Consider the following 18,695-nt stretch of genomic DNA (forward strand, 5'->3'; position numbering starts at 1 on the left):
ACACATTCACCCAGTACTCACTCAAGCCACAGCTCAGAACAGGAAGTTTCAGTCAGACTTTCAATTCCCACACCAAGCTAAATCAATCTAAATCAAATACGTTTAAAAGAAAGAGCTTCGAATGGAAAAAACAGTCTCTTTATGCCACCCACTACCAGAGAGATTATTGTTCTTGCCTCAAAACTAGTTCTGGTTTGAAAGCTGCTTGAATTTAGAAATCCAGGGATTGGATTATTTTCTCTCTGTTTGAATTTCTACACAGGAAAACTGAGTAATTTGTGCAGTTAGCTAAGCCAAAAAACCAAACAAAAAAGAGAAAGGCAGGCAAGGAGGATGGTCACTGCTGGATTAAAGTTGATTTATGCTGATAGAATGTCAAAAATCCCACAGGAGGATTTTATCAGTCTTAAATCAGAACTGAGTCTTTAATCAGAACTTATTTTCTTTTTTTTTTCCTTTTCCCCCATTCTCAGAAGTTTACTCATCTGATCCACAATAATTTTGGGATCAAACCTTCTTGACATCAAATGTTGTTGGTGATATTTTCAGCACAGGAATTGCTGCAGTGGATCCCACACTGTGCCCATGATCCTTTTCCTGACATTGGCCATGACTGGCTGCTCCACACAGAAGTTTAAGACACTTCCAGAGATACCAATCCAAAAAAGAAGTCACTCCTCACCACCAAGAGTTAAAAGGGTTCTCTTGTTTCCTCTCTGATGCTGCTGTACTTTGTTTTAAAGGTCATTACTGTAACAAACCTGGGTGTTCTCGAGCCATACAGACATCCCATCATTCCTGAATCCTTCCACACTCTCAGCTGCCCAGCCAGCAGCACACAGTCAAATATATAAATAAATACATACATAAATATGTATTTGTGCTTCGTGGCAGTGTCACAAGCTCGGGTCTGTGCCTCCACACAGCCAGGGAGCTGCAGCAGGAAGGGGCTGTTCCTGCACTCTGCCCTTCCCTGGGCATTTGGTGCCAGTGCAGGATATCAGACATGACAGCCCTGCAGCCCTTGGTCTGCACACAAGGTCCAGCTCTGTCTGCAGGAGAGTGGGATTCACCCCTGCACAGCTTCAGCAGGGTATTCCAATCAACAGAGCCCTGAGAAACTTCCAGGAACCACCGGCAAAAGTCGGGAATGAGCAATATTAAGACTGACTAACTAATCAAGGTCCTCTCTGAGAGCCCTTTCTGAGAACTACCAAGGAAACCAATTAAGACCAATTGCATTCGTCAGTGGGGCTGGAACACATGGGAGCCCATGTCACTGCTTATTTATGGGCCACTTAAAAATAACCCTGCAGAAAACAGCCCCCGAGCTGCTCCTGGCACAGGCTGCACTGGAGGCAGTCAGAGGTTCTGGTTTCATCAGCAGGGCAGTCTGTCAGAGCTCCCCCCTCAGCCAGAGCCAGCTCGGGGGGCTGGGGCAGCACCAGGGTTACCCCACGCTCAGAGTGTCCCCGTGCCCGCCACTCTGCTCCCTGGGGGTATTCTGGTTCTCCACTGGCACCAGTGCCACGAGTGCCCAGCGGGCAGGAACAGGGATGGAAGCAGTTGTGAAACTGTCCCATCTACTTTTACCATCCCCATGGAAAACACACAACAAGACACACGCTGGGGACAAAACCCAGACGAAGTCCTTAAACCCTTTTGTCACCATTTTTAAGGAGACAGAGCACATCCTGAGTGTGCAAGTTCTCCAGAGGCACTGCCTCTTTAAAGTTGGAATGTGACTTTTTTTCACCCACAAGAAAAAGTGCAGTTTCCCAGGTTCTTACTGGAAAGTTTTCTTGGGAAAATATTCATTTCCAAAGCGTTGTTTTTACACTTTTGGTTCACTGGTTGTTTGACTCTTGTAATGCTTTAATAGTGTTTTTACTCCATGAATGTTTGTAATAACTTAATCCATCCTATTTCCTACAGTATCTCCTTTTAGGGATAATTATATCAATATGCTTCTGACATTTTGTAATCCAAATAATTTCTTTTTTCTACATTTTGTTCTCAGTTGGGTGATTCAAAACAAGACTTAATGGTATGCTCCTGGCTCCCACAATTTCTGAAAAAGCTGCTGCACAATAAAATCCACTAAATAACCCCAAAGAATTGGAAATGTGGATAACTCTCTGTAGCATTTTGTTAAATTCTAAGAGCTTTATTATCTAAGAAGAGAGTTCAAGATTAGCTACAATCTGGTGCATTCCCCAAGACAAGAATCTCGTGCATGTATTTTGTGTTCACCTGGCCTAAGAAACTTTTCACTTTATTTTTTTTTAAAAGAGCTGTGACAGACTAAAGACTATACCCATCATGAAATGTTCTTACACATGGCCTTCACTAAGGCCCCCAACCCTATCTATTTACAACAGGAAATCTGCAGGAACCCAAGCAGATTGAACAGGCTCACACAGGCCTTCCTCAAGAGCTGCATGGGATCTTCTGCAGAGGAGGACATACATTGCTCAACTCCATTCTTCCTCAACTCCTGTGCTCTCTTGCCACAGTCAAGCCTCAAAACTTCTCAGAGATGACTGGAATTTAGGAATGAATGTGCTTTCTGGTTCCACAGGCTGGTGCTGCTGAGTTTGGGGTGACACAGAGCTGAACTCAGCGCTGGGGGAAAGGTGTCAGGGCCACTGACAGGTTCCTCAAAGCAAACATCAGGCCCCACTGCACCCTTCTGCCTCCACATCAAATGAAAAGACAACATTGCAGACTAACTAGAAACATGTGGCTGGAAGGCAGCACTGCCTGTGATTGGTACTTGCACACAGGCACAGGCTCAGCCCAGAGCTCTGTGCTCTCAAAGGTCCTTCGCTTAATGCTGAGAGAGGGAAGGGGCAAAGCTGCTCCTGAGCTGTTCATAAAGGAAACCAGCAGATCCCCTGATAAGATGTTGTCTTCTTTCCTTCCTCTCACTGCTCACTGCTCAGCAGGGGGATTTCAGTGCCCGGCCCTGTCCCACGGACAGTCAGAGGCAGTGGAGGGGACCTCTCCAGCTCCCCAGATCTGACCGTCACCCCCCGACTCTCCTGTTCCCTGGAACCTCAGCGGTGCTTCTCTAACACATCCAACATGTATCTGGTGGAAATTGTCACCAGAATGTTTCAATCTCATAAGCTGCAGGAAGAAGCCAACTGACAGCACTTGACAGCACGGAGCACGGTGCCAGAACGCAAACCAATAAAGTTGCTTCTCCCTCAATGTGACAAAATGCTTATTTTAAGCACACTGAGACAATAAAGTGCTGATTAACAGGCAGCATGTTCTTCAATGAAACTCAGAGCGTGTAGTCTTGTGCTAAATACAGAAGATGCTGAAGGTATGTGATTATGGGTGTGAGAACAGCTCCACAAAACATACCAAAATCCTGCTTTAAACCAACTCCCCAGAGGATCCTCGGCTGCAGGGAGCACTGAGCAGCGTCACGGGCAGTGTTCTGTGAACTCAGGGAGCACCAACGCCTGGGTGAGGTTTAGTTCTCAACTGGCCAGCGTGGAGCTGTCTCAGATATATCCACGCTGTCTGAGTGATGTCTCTGCTGCCTTATCCCGGTACAAATGGGTGTGTTGACTCTCCAGGGATTGTCAGCGAGTGAGCACTGCAGCCCTAGCTAGCAACTACAATACCTTCTGTGTAGGAAGCCTAATCACACCCTAACACCGTGTTCTGCAGAAATTAATAGAGACAAAGCTGAAAATAATACCAACCCACGGAGTCTAAAAATAAGCACCAAAATTTCCCCTCCTCGTTTCTTTCTGCTTTGTGTTTCCCCTCAGGTGATGACACCATTCTCCTTTCCAGCTCTCCTGAAATGCATCATGTGCATCACAGTCACACACTGTTCTGGGGAGCAGGGTTAGAGTTCTGGGATGTGCTGCATGAGGCAAATCAAGAGTTTATTAGACCAGAACAAACAACAGGAGACAGTGCTTTGACATGGTGTCCAAGAATCAGACACCTGGAAACACACTGGAATATGTAAAAATTAGCTCACAAGTGTGAGATGCACTAATTACAGCAAATGTGGTGTTTTCAGCTGCACCACCATGAAGAAATACACTCCTGCAGAGTATTTCTGGTGTGACAGACTCTGTTTAGTTTTAGTCCTGCAGCTCAACCCATTTCAGACTTCCAAAAACAAGCCAATTAAAATACCAAAAGCTTATTGAATATGGATTGCTTTAGACCATGCAATGTAATGCAGCCTCGTTTCATGCAAACACAGGAGTTTTAAGAGCACGAGATCCTTAAAATCAGTAAAAAGGACAATAATTTACCAGGAGCACTGCAAAAACTACTTGCAGTTTCTGCCAAGCAGCCAAGCTTTCCAACGAGAGGACAGATGGAGAGGAGGCCAAACGAAACTATCCAAAAATGAGGAGTAACTACCCTAGTTTTGGGGCAGCTCAGTACATATTTCTGTAGCACTGACATGTCCACATGCATATAATAAATTCTTAAAAAAAAACATCTTTTGGGGTGATTAAAACAACTTTCCATCTCCCAGATGAAAGAAGGGAGGTCAGTAGGTGTGAATAGAGATAGAGCTGGTTTGGAAGTGGGATGAGAAAACAAAAAAAGGAGTTCTGGGATTATGCTCCAGACCTCCTGCTTTTGTGGCATTTAATGCAGAGAATGTGGTGGAGGGAAGGAGCAGGGTGAGGTTTGATTACAGACTGTGTCTGCCCCAGGCTGGGGGTGGGCAGTGACAGTTCCCTGCACGGAGGGCACGCTGCACTCCCCAGGAATAGGGCCCTGCTGCCAGCTGCACGCTCCACTCCATTCCTCCAGTCCTGAAGGAAGAGCACTTTGAATTCAGCAATCTATAACTGCTGTTAATGTTGGCCAGGAGACTGGCAGCACGCCACCGGCAGAGCCAGGCGCGGGGAGGAGCAGAGAGCCAGTTCAGCCTCCCGGGGTGAGGCAGACAGAGCCATTGGGAGCGTCTCCAGCCTCGGGGCTGGATGCTCCGGGGCCGTTTATGAGCGCAGCATTTACAACTGACACACATGAAATGCATTAGGAGCCGAAATAAATCTGCTCACATGCACAGAGAGCAGCGAAGATAAAACAATGCATATGGCAGAGTAGGTGAATGTTTGTCATTAAGCGTGGTGCTGAAGCCAGAGCACGTCTCTGGGGCACAGGGGACAGAGGATCTGCCCTGCTGTGTATCAATACTCTGGAAGAGACTTTCAGAAAGACATCCCAGCTTTTCATTTCTTTCTAGTGACCTCAAAGCCGATGGGAGACACAGCGTTGAAAGCCCTTGGGAGTAAAACTGTGCTTGAAAAGCAGATTAGTCCTATGCCTGTGCACGGAGCCAGTGAGCAGGCCAGAGGTCAGATCCCAGGCCTGGGCTACCACAGGAATGGCCTTCACTGCTCTGCACCCATGTTCCATTCATAAACAGGTGTCAGTAGGACATAAGGTAAGAAAGGGCCACTTCAAGGCCAGAAGGGCCCATTGTAATTAAATATTCTGACTTAGTGCCTCACTAACTGAACCTCCTATCCACATTCATTGAAGTAATAAATACATACTCATCTGTTGAATAACATTCTATGGTAAGTTGACTGTATACACCATTCTAGTTATGGACAAAATCACAGCACATTAAGTAGCATTGGAAATTTTGCACCGCTGTGTTGTGGTTTCATACCCACAAACAAGTCAGGTGATTTTCTGTAATTACTATAGCTTTGATTTATGGATTTTTTTTTTTTTGTGGAGCTCTTTAGTGTATTGATTTCAAATGAAGGAATGATACACAGCAAACAAGAGGAGCTCAAACTGCTATAGGCTATAATTTGGGAGATACACTTAAAATTAAATAAAAGACAACAACAACAACAAAAACACCAAGAAAGCAAGCCAGAAATAAATATGAAAACTTCAAGCCATGTTTGATCCTAAACCTGGAGTCTAACTCCTTTAAAAGGGGAGATGATAGGGCTCCCTCAGCAGAGCTGTGGGCTGGGCCACAGGACCCACGGGTTTGTGCCATCAAAGCTCATCTTTGTTTGAGATCTGAAACGTCCTCCCCAACACTGCAGTCACATTGCAAAATCCTGGGGGGAGGATGAAAGGCAGATCCTCCTCCTCGCTTACACTAACCCTGGGGCCTACAAACATCAGGACTTGATTTACCCAAACACACGCTGGGCCAGAGAAAGGACGAGGCTCCCAGCACTGGACTGGCACGCACAGTGTTCGTGGTTATCCAAAGGAATCACTGCATCACCTCAGCCCCCGAGCAGACTGTGCCCAAATGAGGTATCCAGCCCAAAAGCATCTCGTGGCTGGCCAGACTGACAGCCAAGCCAGCAGAGTGTGCTCCCTCTGTGGGGAGCAGCACACACACTGCCCAACAGACAGCACCCTCCCCGCTCCACACACACAGCACCCCCAGGAGCCCAGCCCCTGGGCCTTCCCTGCAGGAAACTTGTCTTTGCAGCAAGAAGGGCTCCAGACCTCCCTGCTCACACAGCTGAGCTCCTCTCTGCTGCATCTCCCTTCCAAAACATTTCCTGTCTCACTCTGTACCACACCACGGACCAAGGTACACCTGCTGGCTCTCACACAGGCTTCCCAAGCCTCCCACAGATCAAGAGTGGGATATTTGTTTCTATATCTCCAGAGGAGGATTAGGCAGGCTGACCATAATCCTACCCAGCCTTACACCTGCCACTCATTTCTTAGTGAAGGAGAGATGCATTTTAGAATCTGGAAATCACTCTCAGATGAACTCCTTTGCCCAGGGTGGGATATCACACTAGAGTTGCCAGCTCCCTTGTTTCTTGGTTGCAGAGGAAAAAAGTTTTCTTTCTGTGAGACAAAGGGTGGATATGATTGTTTGTTTTAGTTCTGTTGACATCATTCCTTGTTGTCAGCACCGTCTCTCCATAACTGAGGCTGATCTGAGGAAGCACTAGAGCAGTTAGCTAGCTTCTGAACACTTCTCCCTCCTTCTCCCTCGATTTCAGTGCCCCAAACAAAAACTTAGGCCAGTGAGAGACTTTTTCATATAAGCTGCCAACCTGCTTTGATCATAAACTCTGCATTTAACATGATGCTTACATATAAATCCTATTGCAATGACGTCAGAGCCTCCCAATCCCATTTTAGCAGCAATTAAAGGGTAATGCTCAGAGAACCGTTTCTCTGTATACTGTAGGAGTTTCAGCAGTGCTGTTATTACTTTTGAGGGGGAATTGTGCAGGCTCCTTGTCAATTGGTTTAGGTTGCCTAAATGAAGCCAAATTGCTGTTACCATCCCCAGCTGCTGCTGCTGCCTGCACGTTCCACCTTCCCCACAGTCACTTTAATCCATCAGCCAAGAGCAAAACAACCTTCCCTCCGTGCACCTCCTGCAAACAGGGCAGGGAAAAAACCCACGGGAGGAAAAAAAAAAAACGACACATCACTTGCAGCATTTTTACATGTAATAGTAACAGTCTCTTGGTGCCATCATCAGCCATGGCATTTCATTCACACAGAACGCTTGTGGGCACATCACATATGCTTTTCCATTCAATGTATTTTTAAATGTTTCCCAGGCAACTGTTTCAATACAATATGCCTCCTTGGCAACCCGGTACCCGCAAATGCCACGCTCAGTTCTCCCTAGGCCTCTTTTTAGGTCTTCCCATCTTGGCATATAAATGTCACAAGGCTGGGTTTTCCATACCCAGCCACACAGGTACTGACTGTCCTCACACTTGGCCAGGGAAGGCTGAGCTGAAGGGATGAGTCGGGCACTGGGCGCTGCATGTTGACAAATTCAGCTCTGCTGAGCTCCCAGGGGAGCAGCTTTCAAAGGCAGTGACTCTGCATGGAAAAGAGAATGCCTCCTGCAACTAAAATTAGGGAGAGCCTACAGAACTGTCTCCACTCAACTGACTTGCTCTGGAAACAGCAGCGAGCCTGCACTTCTGCAACTGAAACCGCACGTCATCCTCCTTCTCCTGGCTGTGCCAGAGGAAGCTCACACAGCTTTGCTCGCTCTCACATTGGTGAGGAGAGCCAGCCTTTCCCATTTCAGAGCAGACAGTGACTGGCACTGGACTGAGCGGGGCACTGTGACCAAGCCACTCTTCCCAGGGCTGTGTTTGCTGGCTCTGGGCTGTCAGGACACACCATACAGTCCATGTGTGCAGCAGCTCTCCCTGCTGCTCTGCAGGCTGGGGTCTCCTTGGGGACATTGTCCTTTATCACACCGAGCAGAATGGACATGCTCATCCTTGAGTGAAGTCACAGACTACTTGACAAGGACAAAAAACGATCACCATGTACTCCTAACCCAAGCACTGATTAGATAAAATAATTAAAACATAATGTTTCGATTTTCTAGCAAGGCACAACTTATTCCAAACATCTTTATCGAACCCAGGAGCTATCAGTACAGACCCAAAGATACTGCAGAAGGACTAAAGCTATCTGTGAGCATCAGTCACCACCAAAAAAAAAAAAAAAAAAAAAAAGTTTCAATAAAAACTGCATGTGCTTCAGCCTCAAAGTGGTACATTAAAAAAAATGATAGCTCCTGCATGCAGTGACATCAGGCTCTGAGAGAAACCCAGCAGAAACTATGGTATCTCTTCTTCATTGATTACTCCATAACAACAGCTGAAAATTACAATTTTTCCAGGCTATAAAATGCCGAGCACTCCAAATTCTACACCGGCAGCAAAAATCTCCTCCCTGTCTGTGAGCTGCTGGATCTGTAATAGAGACCCTGCATTACCAGGCTTTCTAATTCTTCCCAAATGCAGAAGCTCTCATTCAATGCTGCAGCTGTTGGGGAGGAAATCAGAAATAGCAGAAGGCGGATTAGTTGATAATGTACCAGTTCTTCCCCAGCAAATGCTGGCACCTGCGTTTTACACTCTCTGCTTTCCCTCAGCCCAGGAAAAGATCACTTGGTTTGTTTGGCAGGCAATTTATAGGCTTTAGTGATTGTGGAGTTGCAAAAGGATTAGAATTTGTTATAATAGCCCCTTCTTCCTGAGAGCAAAAGTTAAAACTGAGGCCCACTTTGGAGCAAGGACCAGGGACCATGTAAGTAAAGATTAAGCGTGTGCAGCTTGATGAGACTCAACGGGGAAGAGATAACTACACATGCTGGCACTCCATTTACAAGGAAATCCCTGCAGATAATCTGTAGGAGCATTCTGGCTTCCACAGGCTCAAATCCCTTGACCACTGGCTCCAGTCCAGCCAAGGCTGATTATGGTAAAGACTGCTCTCTGCATTCCTAGGAGAACTTTTTTCCTAAAACATTCTAATTATTAAATTACGCAAGACCCAAGGTCAAGTGAGAAGTAACAGGATTCCCATGCAGTGGAGGAAATGGTAGATAGGATCTTGTGCAAAGTGGCAAAGCCAAGAACGGGTCCCAGTCCACACTTCACCTTCATATTCTTAGTACATCATTAATTCTGGAAAGATGCAGTTGATAAATACTGAGTACCCTGAGTGGCTAAAGGTTTCTAGCATGCTAGTTGGAAATCCACAGGTAGAGCAAGAATGAGAACATTCACGACATGCCTGCCCTCCCAGGTTAGAATGGGTGTGCATTAAACAGATAACCAAAAAATCTTACCATTTTCAGTTAAATCCACAAAACACAAACCCACCCACAAAGCCCAGCTGCTCCAGAAGCAAGGTTTTCCCTGCTGCTTTTCACAACCAGAAGCTGCAGTAATAATTTTCACTGTTCTTTTTCTCATATTCTTTCATTTGTGGCCCTCAGTGCACAATAACCAGCTTTCATGTTCACTCCCAGCACAGCTCTTGCCAACGCTGCAGTGCCCGGCTGAGGCACCACAGGGCAGCCCCTTCAGCACCAACAACTCCTGCACTCCTGAGGGCTGGGCTGGGAGAGGTCACACCTAACAACAGCGACCTGTGGGTGCTACACCTGGTTTAGGAGCAGAGGATTGCCACAGCGGTATAAAACACCAACCCAAACATCACAGGAATAAAAGATGCCCTGTGGCATAAGCAGTCACGGACACAGGTACCCCTACAAGAGTGTTCGAGGCTCAGTCTGAGAGATTAAATCCCCATTTCTGCATAGTTTGCTGCCTCCACGTGGCCACAGCCAGGGCCACGATTCACAGCGATCTTGAGCAAAAACCCCAAGGAACACTTCTTCAACTCATTGTGAAATCCAATTTCTACCCCTCCTCTGTCATCTCATTTCCCACCCCTCCCGTGATCGATCCCCTCTCCAATCTCCATTTTTGCTTTATTTACACACACTCCCTCTTGCCGTTCTTTGCTCCATCCCTGCTGCCATCACCTTCCTCTCCACAGCAGGCCTAACACCCTCAGATCCCAACTCACCCCTTGCCCCTGTTCAGCTTACCTTGTTCCACCTGCAACTTCTGGGAGAACGCCCTTCCCGACAAAGGAGGAGAGGAGGACCTATTTCCTGGGATCTCGTTTCACACACTGGGAAGCAGCTTCTGAATGGCAACCAAAATGACAGGCAGAACACTGTGACTGTCCTGGTGTTCCCTTGGCACTGCAGGAGCTGTAACAGATATTAAAGTGGGAAAATGTTAGTCTGTGTGAGAGCAGCTGGCTTTTCCACCGTCATTTCTTTCCCATGTTCATTCTCATTTTAGTCTGCCCATCACACAGCTGAAATGCTGGCACTCTGCTGTGACTATTTGTTATTATTTTTACTTTTCAGCTGGGCTGTCTGTTGTAGAAGCTGATACAAATCCCAGCAGTAACCAAACACTTCCCACTTCCAACACCTTTATCCTCACTCTTATACAAAAAAGAGACCCATTAATGCTATAAATGTTAAGAAATCAGTTATCCCATAGAGTCAAAGACATGATGGACTCACAGAAATACCAAGTACCTGAGTTAATACGGGAAAGGTGAAAGCTGGGCTGAGCCTCCCAGATCCTGGGCTGCACTGACTGGATCATCTTCAGCTGGAAAACCACGGGGTGTGCGTGGCTGGAGCTGTCCCCGCTCGGGTTCAATCCACCAGCCCAGGGGGAATGCGAATCTCAAACTCTGACACCCAAATGCCACTTTCAAGGTTCAGATCTCAAGACGTGTTTGAAGTCAGGTTAAAGTAATGACTTTTCGCTGGGCTGTGTGATCAACATGATAATTCACAGGTGTGACTAAAGCACAGTCAATATTGATGCCTCCTTTTCGCTCGGAAGAATTCAAGGATGAAACAGTCCACAGACACCCAGTGGTGGTGCACAAATTCAGTTGCGGAAAAGGAATGTGAACTCGGATTCATTTTTTACCAATAATAACTCGGTTTTATGGAAAAGGCCGCTTTGCACCCCGCTCTCCCTCATAAACACCTGTTACCAAACAGGATTTTTTTTATTTCCTCGCACAATTATTCTCATATTCGACCGTGAAGAATTTAAACAGCAGAGTCACTTTGTGATTCTTTCATCTACCGCTGGAGGACGAAGTGTGTGTCACCGTTTCCCTGACGTGTTTTTGAGAAGGCCAGACGAGCGCTTTAAACCCACCCTAACACGCTCTTTATTTCGAGTCACCCAGCGACATTCCCGCCAGCAACGTCAAACCGCATCACTTCAGACTCTTTCCCGAAAGATAATAAGTTAGAGCGGCGGTGGCTGCCGGTGTTTGTAATTTGGGTGCCCAGCGGCAGCCGCGGCCCGGCCCAGGCTCGGCGGGGCCATGGCGGCAGCGCTCGGCCCGCCGCCATCTTGTGCCCTCAGCGCCGGGGGCTCCCGAGCACACCGAACCGCTGCGGACACAGCACCGGCGAGCGCCAAAACCAGCACAAACAGGGCTGTTCTCCGAGGCAGACCAGCCCCCTCAGGCGAGACGGGCCTGTGGAAGGGCGGGCGCGCTCCCCTCAGGGCGCCCTCCCCTCAGGGCGCCCTCAGAGCCTCCCCGCCCCGCGCCGTGAGGGCGGCTCTGAGGGCGGAGAGGCGCGGCCGTGGCGGCGGGCCAGGAGGAGGGAGGCGGGAGGAGGAGACCTCGCCGCCCGCAGCGCCGTCCCCCGGCGAGGCGCGGGGAGCCCCGGCCATGGGCGAGGAAGGAGCGGCCAAGCTGCGCCTGAAGCCCCGCGCGGCGCCGCCCGGCCCCGGCCCCGGCCCCGGCCCAGAGACACCCCCGCGCCGCCCGTGAGTCGGGGCCGGGGGGATCGCACCGGGCCGGGTCAACGAACACCGCGGGCATCGGAGGGGATCGGAGGGGATGGATTCGGGGGGCACCGGGCGGGATCAGATCGGCTCCGGAGCCCGGAGCGCCTCGCCCGGGCCGGGCCTGCACGGCCCCCTCGACCCGCGGCCCTCAGATCGGGGCCTCGTTACTGACTGTGTTAAAGGTTATTTCATAAAACACCCCCTGTAGCGCCTTTAAAAATAGACACAAAGCTGCAGCATAAAGCACAGCGGGCCCTGGGCCCGAAGGCTGAGGCAGTGAGGGGCTGGGTTCTTGTCTGAAGCCGTGGGGACGAGCCCTCATGCCGTGTCCCCTCCACAGAGGCTGAGGGGCTTCATCACTCCGCTCTTTGAGGGCTTGTAGTTTCTAATTTCTTCTAATTTCTTCTCAGTGCAGCTTCATTCCTGCACACTGATCCGAGAAAACACATCAGAAAGAAGCGGGAACGCTGGAAATAGCATTGTGACATTAGCAATCCATCCTTCTCTTTGGAATTGTCTTTCTACGGCATTACTCGTATAAAACCCTTTTAATGCTTGTAGTTAAACTTCCTAAAGCCTTCCTAGGACCCATTAAATCAAGTTGTTTGGAAAGAGAATTTCCAATGGCAGTATGGGAATGGCCAGGAATTCGTAGGAACCAATGCAATTGCCACCCTCAGTGCAAACATTTCCATGATTTCTGTGCTCAGCAGGCGTCAAGTTCAGTATTTGAGAAACAACCCCAGTATCTGCACTGCACTGTTTCACTTGGAAGTGAAGACAGTAATAAACATCCACAGCTCATTTGTTACAAGGAGGAAAGAGGGTGTTTAGACAGTAATTTAAAAAAAATTGGATTTTTTTTTATTGCAGTACAAGTTATGTAAGTCATAGGAAGCTGTAAAAATTAGTTTACAGGTTAAATAATGTCTTTGTGTTGCAGAAAAAAGGAGGCAAACTAATACCAATGCAGAGTTTTTTCTTTCCTCTCTCCCACCCTCAAACCCCTGTGTCTGTCTTTCCAGGACGTCGACTGACAGATGTCCCTGGTTTGAAAAGGAAGACTTAAATGAGTGTGAAAAAACCTGGATTTTGTTACTGAAAGACATCAGTCGAGATCTGCACTGCACAAACTGGGACACGGTGCCCAGCCTTCCGGAGTTCTTGGAAAAGGTAGCGTGCTGTATCCTTGGTTTGTGCACTTTGTGTCCTGCTTCCAACAGCAGCAGCCTGGATGATGGGGAAACCACCTGCCAGAGCCTTCCGAGCTGTGAGGTTCCAGCCCTTTGATCTCCACATGTAATGATGTGGCAGCAGTGGAAGGGCAGCTACCACAGGGTTGTTTTTTCTCAGTATGGCAAATCCTTTCCAACGTTTCGCTGGGAAGAGGGGGCCTGTGTAGGGATGGCGACTGCCCCGAGCACCAGGATCTTCCTGAGGAATGGGAGTGGGAAAGGCAGACTGTAACAGAGGGTTAATGACACAGGAACCACCCTGGCATCGCCCCGATAGCGCTGGGCAAGGCCACGACACAGAAATCAGTCCTTATAAAGCACTTTTTGTCTCGAGGTGGTTGTTTTTGTCCTCAGTCTCTCTGGAACATACCGAGTCCCCACTGTATCCATTTAGAAATGTTAAGGGAAGACACATATTCCATCAGCTCCAGGAAGCTCTTGATTGCTTTATGTGTGCTGGACAGGGATGGAAATCAAATGTTCTTCACTGTAGCTCAGCCTTCTCAGTATCTGCAGTGTGTTCACTTCATGTGCTGATTGAGCTGCATCTGTTTGGGGCATGCTCTGTGTGTTGTAGGGTGCTGAGGAGGAGAGTCCAGGACACCAGGAAGTCTTCACAGCAGGAATGAGAGACTTTCCATGGGTGCCATTCCCACCTTTTCACATGGAACAGTGTCTGGACCCCAAGGATTTCAGCTCCCAGAGCCAGAGCAACGAGTCACGTACAGGGTGGGGCCAAGCAGATCAGCTTCCCAGTTTATCACCCACAGCTGAGGACACCTGCAGGGGCACCAGTACAGAGCAAGGCAAAACCACAGCTGGGGAAGGCACAAAAGGCATTTCCAACCCTGGAGCGAGTCCTGAGCCACGAGAACTCCCTGGACACAGGAGCTCTGCACAGCCCTGGGCACCAGGCTCTGTGAGAGCTTCCAGGCCCCAGCAGCACCTCCCAGGGGCTGCACAGAGCGGTGGGGGAGACAGGAGAGAGAGGGGCAAGGAAGAGCCCCAGCCCCAGGGGAGGTTCCAGCCGGGGAGGACAGAGCTGTGCCTGCAGGGGAGCCTGGAGGGAGCGTTCCTGGGGCCGGGAGCGGCGAGGAGAGGCTGGAAAAGCGGAGTGGAGGATCTGCAGCTCTCGACAGTTGTCCCATGTGCCTGACGCAGTTCAGTGGAACGTAAGTTGGAGGGGGAGTTGTGTTTTGGTTTTGCTTCTGGTGGGTGTTTTTATAACTTCCCAGTAAACAGAGCCCTGCCTGGTTCTGGATGCACTCCCTATTTGCAAAATAATGAAAACAGACAAAAACTTGTACTGCAAAGTTCTTAACTGTCAGAATTACCTGCTTTAATCCGTTCATGTGCTGAGTACCTGCTCTAGAACAGGAACTGTGCTGTCCCTTGCAGCCAACACCACATCAGGGTACTTGGGCTGCCAGAGATGCTGAAAAAGTGCTTTTGGGCAGGTCCTCCAACCCTTAAAACTTTCAGCAGCAGGTACCAGTAAAGGCAGTTCTGCAGGGACTGCAGCTCTGCTGGGCACAGGAGTGACCCCCCCTAAGGACACGTGTGAGAGGGAGGGTAAGGAAGTGTCAATAAAGCACTGTGAGTGTTTCTCACTGCACACCCCCTGTGTTTGCAGGCTCTCCCAGCTGGACATCGATGGGCACCTGGCCAGGTGCTTGTCTGAGAGTGCAGATGATGTCATGTGGTAAATCCAGGAGAATGGAGAGCAAAGGAACAAGGCCAAGGATGAACCTCTCTCAAAGGAAAAGGAAAAATGTGTCAAGGAAGCACATCCTCGGCTCAAACTTTCGGATCACAAAGCAGTCAAGTGTCAAGGGTCTTTTTATTTTAAATCCTCTCAAATGCAGGTAAAGTAGTTCTAGTTCTGAAAATGGTGCTCTGGGGAGACCCCCAGGGAAATCAGGCCTGGTACTCCTGAAAAAGGGTACTGCTGGAAATCCCTGGAGCCCCTGCGTGGTCTGAGGCAGCGGAGCGTGGAAGCTCTTGGTGCAGAGGAAACAGCTGCACAAGAGACATCTGTTACCCTCATCTGAAAGTTTACTGGTATTTTTTACTAAACAGGTAATCTGTAAAAAGAAGTTTAATTAAAAAGTCACGTGAGCTTAGAAATTTTCATGATATTCCTATCTAGGAAGGTGTAGTTGTACAGCTGATTCTGCGAGTGTACCCATTTTAAACACCCCCCAACCCATATAAAGGGGGTGCAGGTTTCGTGTCTCTGAGGGGGCCCAGCTAAACTCACACCCTTCCTGGGCAGGTTTCTAAGTCAGTAGCAGTTTAATCAAGTGATTACCGTGACTGCTCTAATTAAGCTGCAGAGAGAACACCGGGCCAGCCCCGCTGAACTGCACAGGGAGAATGGGGCGGTCCCTGAGCCGAGGGCGGGTTCTGTGTCAGTCCCAGCAAGGCTGGGCTGGGACCCCCCGAGCCTGAGGGGCTGAGGGGGCTCAGCTGCTGCTCTGGGGATGCAGCTGAGCTGAGGCAGGGACAGACAAACAGGGGGGCAGGAGGGGCAGCCAGGAAGGCTCCTCTGCATTCCACTCCCCTGGGGTCTCTTGCAGACGTTGGACACAGCCCAGGTTACTGATAAATAATAACAGTCTGTTCACTTTCTCATTAAAGTCTTTAATAGATGTGCAAGAATATAAATGATCTCAGCTGTTATGGATTAGTATACCATCTTCTGCACAATTAAAACTGGTCAGCAAAGATCCCAACTAATTAATTATACAAAACTACAAGAACATATTTACTGTTTTACAATCATTAAATTAGCTAGAATTTCATTTACTATTTCAAATAAGACAACTATATATCATTACCAGATCCATTTGTAATATATTAGGATTTTTTTTTTCCAAACCACACATTTAATTACATCCTTCATTTTCTTTTATTTATAAAACAAGTACTTTATATAAAAAATTTCCCCTTCATCATGAACAGAACATTATTCAAACACTTGCACATGAGCAACCAAACTTGTACCCAGCAAACTATTTGGCAACACAGCAACATTGTAAATGCCTGTAAATTCTTAAATAAAAATCAAGTAGTCTTTACAATGTTTGTTTAGCAAAATGTGTCTTCCTGTTCTTCCTTCCCTCCCTCCCAAAATGTTCTGAAACCTAGAAAAAAAGGTTAAAAAAACCCCCAACCCACATTTCTTAATATTTCCAGTTTAAAGTTCCATGCCCTGGCATGTCAAAGGACAGCTTAACCTGTCACTTTTCCACTCATGAGCTGCCTGCAGTCACTCTGATCACTCCTGATCACCTTTAGTACCAGGGGAGCTGAAAACACTGAAAGAGAAGTTATTCAGGGTAAATAAAGTAAGAGGGAGAAGGGGGAAAGGGAGTAATTAAAAAAATGTCAGATTACATTTAAAAGGTAATGTTGCCTTTAGTAGATAATAAAGTATCTAAAGTCCAGGCATTTGAGGCAAGTACTTCTTACTAGTTAAATTATTTAGTGCTGATTAAAACACATCTTGCTTAATATGAAAAGCTACAGTCCAACAGAGAAACCCCCAACTGAAACCTGAATGGGATTCCTAGAACTCAACAACCACAGGTCTGCATAATTGTGGCTAATGAGGGGATACAAAACAGATTGTTAATCAGTGATTAATTACTTCAATGTTTTGGCAGTCTGGTCCTAGCACCTCATGACTTGGATGGGAATCCCAAAGATGTCATGTTCAGCACCGAATGCAATGCTGTACCCTGAGAAAACCAGAGGTTAATGGAAACAAAGTGACAGCGTCCCAATCGCTCCTGCCTTGGCCACAGCAGGGAGGGGCCAGGGCTCAGCTCTCTCCTTGGCTTCCTCCCCACAGGCTCCTTTCCCTCCTGTCTGCACAACCCAGCAGTGTCAGCCCCACACCGACACCCCCTGTGCCCTGACACCCCCTGTGCCCACGGGGAGCTGAGCCTTGTCCTTGCTGTCCCCCATTTCTGGGCATTTGTCTGTCTGCCATTAAAGGGCTTCACCACTCCCATGTGAGCTCTTCCTGAGCACCCCGTTCTGTGGCGCAGAGCGAGAGTTGTTAATGGACACTGAGGAAAGCAGACAGTTTACAGAAGTAGGAGGTGTGCTTTATCAGGAAAATGGATTTTATCTTATGGTTATTCTAGATTTACTACTTAAACTTTAAGGCTATGCTTTATTATGCTTTTGCTCTACTTCTGAATATTTGTACTGTTGATAAAAATACTTCTCAAAAATCTAATATACAACACAACATCATTGTAGGTGTAGGCACTGCTTAAGTATGTTCAGAAATCCTGTGTGTGCAAATTTAGTTTTCTTCAATCTCTACGTTTTGGTAAATTTGGAGTTTTAAGACAACAGATTTAGAAATCGATACTGTAGATTCTAATTTGGAATTAATCTCACGGAGTCACTCTGCATTCCAAATTCCATAAAAATACAACTAAACCTCAGGCTGCAGCTGTGAACTGTATGTTTCAGATGGAAATGGTTACTTAATATTAACAAGCAGAACTTACCAGGTGTAAGAACGTTCCAAATATGCAATAATCCTTCAATGCAGTTTATCCATTTAGGCACTTAAATCTTGTACCCAAATTTATGTTTTGATTGCTAATAAAACACAACTCCTTTTAAATATATCTGAGACGTTTAGACAGGTACCACTTGTGAAAAAAGGCATCAAAAATAAGCTTCAACACCACCGTAATATACTTTATTCTTCAGGATGTTACACTGGAATACTCTTCAACTGGGAGCTCATTGCATCAAATGTTTGTAGAAGGTGTGTGGATCTCAAAGTTTCTCATGATCTCCTTTTGCAGGGATGCAATGAACGCTTGAATCCTTCATGAAACAGGCACAAAATGCAAATTCCTTCATTAATGAAGCCAGTTGTGTCAGTGCCCAGAACTCAGGAATCACTAAGTGGCAGAGGACACCCACCAAAAGCGTTACTCTCTTCTTTGATTTGCAGCAGCAGATTTGTTTTCAGATCATTGGTCTCCATCCCGAGTGAGCAGTCCCAGCCTCGCATGCATATACTGGAGTTAAGGATAAATTAATGGCAGTCACACTGTCCCCAACCAGCTCAGCCCTTCATACTGTTTCTTCTGTTGACAGCAACAATGGATTAATATATTCAAATCCTTCAAATTCTGACTGATCTATTCGCTTTATGATATCTCTGAAAAACAAAGGAAGCAGGGGTTTAGTTCACCGGAGCAGTGTAAGTGATGCAAGACAGGCAGGTGCAGTGTGAGTTCAC

General features: G+C 47.4%; 2 protein-coding genes across 7 annotated transcripts in view; one reads left to right on the forward strand and one right to left on the reverse strand.

The window, feature by feature from the left end:
- The first annotated feature begins 12,024 nt into the window (after nt 1-12,024).
- FAAP20 (FA core complex associated protein 20) lies at nt 12,025-16,516 on the forward strand. The gene is made up of 4 exons (XM_050322283.1): nt 12,025-12,161; nt 13,208-13,355; nt 13,995-14,589; nt 15,051-16,516. Exons 1-3 carry the CDS (start codon nt 12,064-12,066, stop codon nt 14,571-14,573), a joined length of 825 nt encoding a protein of 274 aa, XP_050178240.1. The 5' UTR covers nt 12,025-12,063; the 3' UTR covers nt 14,574-14,589; nt 15,051-16,516.
- Nucleotides 16,045-18,695, reverse strand: part of PRKCZ (protein kinase C zeta) — a 32,524-nt gene continuing 29,873 nt past the window's right edge. For 5 of the 6 annotated variants that reach the window (XM_050322277.1, XM_050322278.1, XM_050322280.1 and 2 more), the window contains one exon: nt 16,045-18,614. In XM_050322277.1, the coding sequence (XP_050178234.1) occupies nt 18,527-18,614 (88 nt within the window). In that variant the 3' untranslated portion in view covers nt 16,045-18,526. The remainder of the gene's footprint in view (nt 18,615-18,695) is intronic. The other variant, XR_007629800.1, reaches the window with a different exon arrangement.

This window comes from Myiozetetes cayanensis, unplaced genomic scaffold (genome assembly GCF_022539395.1).
Source record: "Myiozetetes cayanensis isolate MyiCay16 unplaced genomic scaffold, myiCay2020 scf28, whole genome shotgun sequence".
Lineage (NCBI taxonomy): Eukaryota > Metazoa > Chordata > Aves > Passeriformes > Tyrannidae > Myiozetetes > Myiozetetes cayanensis.